General features: G+C 52.4%; 1 protein-coding gene across 1 annotated transcript; it reads left to right on the top strand.

The window, feature by feature from the left end:
* Nucleotides 1-1,792: 1,792 nt before the first annotated feature.
* LOC141961464 (D(1)-like dopamine receptor) lies at nucleotides 1,793-3,166 on the top strand. Its single transcript, XM_074908384.1, has one exon. It carries the CDS (start codon nucleotides 1,793-1,795, stop codon nucleotides 3,164-3,166), a length of 1,374 nt encoding a protein of 457 aa, XP_074764485.1.
* Nucleotides 3,167-3,816: the final 650 nt, after the last annotated feature.

Raw genomic sequence — 3,816 nt, 5'->3', positions numbered from 1 at the left:
GCTCTTATCTTACAGCCCATGCTATTTTGACAGCTACTACTGTTTTAACAAAGTATGTATTTTATCAGAGAAGATTCTAGATAAACTATTTGAATTATGATTTAATCTTATAGACAAGCACATTAACAAGAAATGTATTCCAGTTTTCAGGGTCACAGCAGGACTGTCAGCAGGACTAACACAGTGGGCTGCTAACACACTGTATCTCCTAACACACTGTGTCTCCGAGGCACAAAGCACGTCTTAAAAAACATGACCAAATGTCAACAATCTGCTATGAACTGGTACGATCCAGCTAATTTATCTTAAATATGCTGATTTTTACAGGCTAATTTGCCAGCTTTGCTGTTCAAAATTTGTTTAAAAAATTTCTGGACTCTGTTCTAATTACCAAGAATACCATAACAGTACAAGGGAAACCAGATACTAATGGCTTGAAAACTATTTGTATTGGCACTAGTGGATGAAGTAGTTTTAATTAGGAGACAAAAAGAAAATATAAGACGCCTCATCTAAAACAAAATACCTGTTTGCCATGTTAATTAATTCCATGAGGTGATTTTTTCTATTCACATCTCAGTCTCTTTTTTCTCATTACAGGATTACAGTATAAATTCTTCCAAAATAAAGGATTATACCGTATTTGCATTAGGATACTTTATTGAAAGTAGGTTGCAAATATATGCAAGATATTTCTATGACAACATGTATATTATTATAAGAGCAAACGGAATACTGTTGAAATACATCAGAAAACACCTTTGGCTGCAGAATAGAGACAGGTTTTGGGTGCTCGTGTCTGAGGAAATCCATGAACAACCTTCTGTCAAAATGCAACAAATCCAAACTAGGGACGTTTTAGGTTTCTATGCTTTTGGTTTCTTTACACAGGATTTCAATTAAAAAAAAAAACCAACAAAACAAACAAACAAACACCAACCAAAAAAACCCAAAAAAACCCCACACACCAAAAAAACCCCCAAAAACCCCCAAAACCCAAAAAAGCAAAATACTGCTTTGGTGAAAACACCGTTCGTAACGCTCAGATTTGGTAACATTCTCAGCGTAAACAGGCGCGAAGTGCTATCCTGCTCTTTAAGGAACCTGGAATTTGCCCGTGGTCTCCCCGAGGAGAAGTTGGGAAGCGCCGCGTCCTGGTCCCCGACACTCAGGCAGGCACAGGCTGAAGAGCGGAGAAGGGCTCTTCCCAGGGCGATGCTGTGGGGGTCTCCTCCGTGCAGTGGCGAAGGTCGCTTGATCCTGGGGACCGTCCCCGCCGGCACCAGGCTCCGGCTGAGCGCGGACTCGCCGCTCCGCTCCCTCCCGCTGGCGGGGACCTGCCGCCCGCCGCCCCGCGCCACACGAAGCCCACGGAAAGTTGCCGCTCGTCCCTCCCGGTGCTCCGGGCCGAAAGCCGCGGGCCCCCCCCGGCGCGACGCAGCTCCAGCGCCGAGGGGCCGCCGCCGCCCGCCCGCGCCGCTCCGCACCCGCGCCGCAGCGGGACCGTCCCTTCCTCGGAAGGCGCCGCGGCGAGGCGAAGGCGGGCGGCCCCACGCAGCCGGCGCGGTGAGTAGCCCCGAGGCAGCCCGCCCCGCCGCCCGCCGCCGCGGGGGAAACTGAGGCAGGCGGCGGCGGACAGAGATGCCCCGGCGGGCGGCCGCCGCCCTCCCAGCCGCGGACGGCGCCGGCTGCCAGGGCTGCCGCCGCCCCCTCGGGGGGCGTCCCGCCGGCAGGAGCGGCCGGGGAGGCCCGGGGGAGCGGGGCCGGCCCTTCCTCCGGGGGAGCACCCCTGATGGGGACCGCGGCTGCGGGGGGCGGCCCGCGGGCCCTGCGGGCCCTCACCGGGTGCCTGCTGGGCGCCCTGGTGCTGAGCACGCTGGTGGGGAACGCGCTGGTGTGCTTGGCCGTCCTGCGCTTCCGCCACCTGCGCGCCAAGGTCACCAACTGGTTCGTGCTGTCGCTGGCCGTCTCAGACCTCTGCGTGGCCCTCCTGGTGATGCCCTGGAAGGCGGTCACTGAGGTGACCGGCGGCTTCTGGCTCTTTGGCAGCCGCTTTTGTGACGCCTGGGTGGCCTTCGACATCATGTGCTCCACCGCCTCCATCCTCCACCTCTGCATCATCAGCCTGGACCGGTACTGGGCCATCGCCAGCCCCTTTCGCTATGAGCGCAGGATGACACAGCGCCTTGCCTGTACCATGATAGCCATGGCCTGGGCCCTCTCCATTCTCATCTCATTCATCCCAGTGCAGCTACACTGGCATAAAGCCAAGGACAGGAGATATCCAGGCTCCTGGCTGCCTGGGACACCCCGCTGTGATGTCAGCCTGAACCGCACTTATGCCATCACCTCCTCCCTTATCAGCTTCTACATCCCTGTGGCCATCATGATCATCACCTATACCAGGATCTACCGAATTGCCCAAGCTCAGATCCGCCGCATCTCCACCCTCGAGCGAGCAGGAGGGCAGTGGCCAGCTCATGGCAAGGAGCCCACCTCTTCTTTGCGGAGTTCCCTGCGCAAGGAGACCAAGGTGCTGCAGACTCTCTCTATCATAATGGGAGTCTTTGTTTGCTGCTGGCTGCCCTTCTTCCTGCTCAACTGTCTGCTGCCTTTCTGCCAGCCTGAGCTTGAGAAAGACCATGAAGGACAGTCACACTGCGTTGGCCAAACCACCTTCAACATCTTTGTGTGGTTTGGCTGGGCCAACTCCTCAGTGAATCCAGTGATCTATGCTTTCAACGCAGACTTCAGGCGGGCTTTCAGCAACCTCCTGGGCTGTCGGTGCTTCTGCTGTGGCACACCCAGATCCACTGTTGAGAGGGTCAACTTCAGCAATGAGCTGGTTTCCTATCACCATGACACCACCTGCCAGAAGGAAGGAGCTGCCTCATCATCAATACCCACTGCTGCCATCACTGCCTGGGTGCAGCCTGTACCCCATGCCATAAACCTTCAAGGAGAGGACAGCAGCGAGGAGATGTCTATGGAAAAGAGGTCTGTGATTTCTCAGGGACAGGCTGCCCCTGGCAGCAGCCCCAAGAGTTGTCAGGTGCCATCTACTTTGCAATCAGATTTCAAGGCAGAGCCATCCCTGGAAACTATTACTCCCTGTTCGGGGCCTGGTCAGTGTGAGGGACCCCGTCACTCTGTTCCAGAGGGATAAGTGACTGTGCATTTCGCACACACAGAGCCATCCCACAGGGAGAGTTCACTCTGCCTCCACGTAAGCTATGCCTGGTCCCCAGCAAACAAAGTCCCATCCCAAAGAGATGGAAATCTGCTGCTCTTACTCCAGAGATGTGACAGGCATACGAAGTCCATTCAAAAGCATATAGCAGTCACATATTAACCTCTTCCCACAGCCACCTTCACCCCTTACTCTGTCAGTCCAGAGACATTTCCCATGCATTTGTTCACCCCCACTCTTCAATCAAACATGATATTTATTAAGAATAGTGAGATAATAAAATAAAAACCACCCATAGTTTGAGACTCTGTAATATAATCTTACATAGGTAAAATCATCTTAGATTTAGCATCATTGCTAAAACCCATTTTTCCCCCTCTCATGGTTTCACATCATACATGTGCATAGTTCTGGTCCTAAAGGTTTGTGTTTGGTTTTACTTTTAAACTTGTGTTTATTTCTAAGCAGCACGTCTGGATTTACACATCTGAATCTGCATTTAGGCTCTTAAATAAAAATTGCTTCATTAAAACATCACTATCTTATGTTGAGTCAAAAGACTGCTCAAAACCCTGGAAAATTAAGCTGCTTTTATGTAGGATCCCAAACACAGTTTCAGGTGCCTA

Source organism: Athene noctua, chromosome 5, assembly GCF_965140245.1.
Source record: "Athene noctua chromosome 5, bAthNoc1.hap1.1, whole genome shotgun sequence".
NCBI classification, from domain to species: Eukaryota; Metazoa; Chordata; class Aves; order Strigiformes; family Strigidae; genus Athene; species Athene noctua.
The sequence above is the reverse complement of the archived record's forward strand: the minus strand, read 5'-3'. Positions and strand labels throughout refer to the sequence as shown.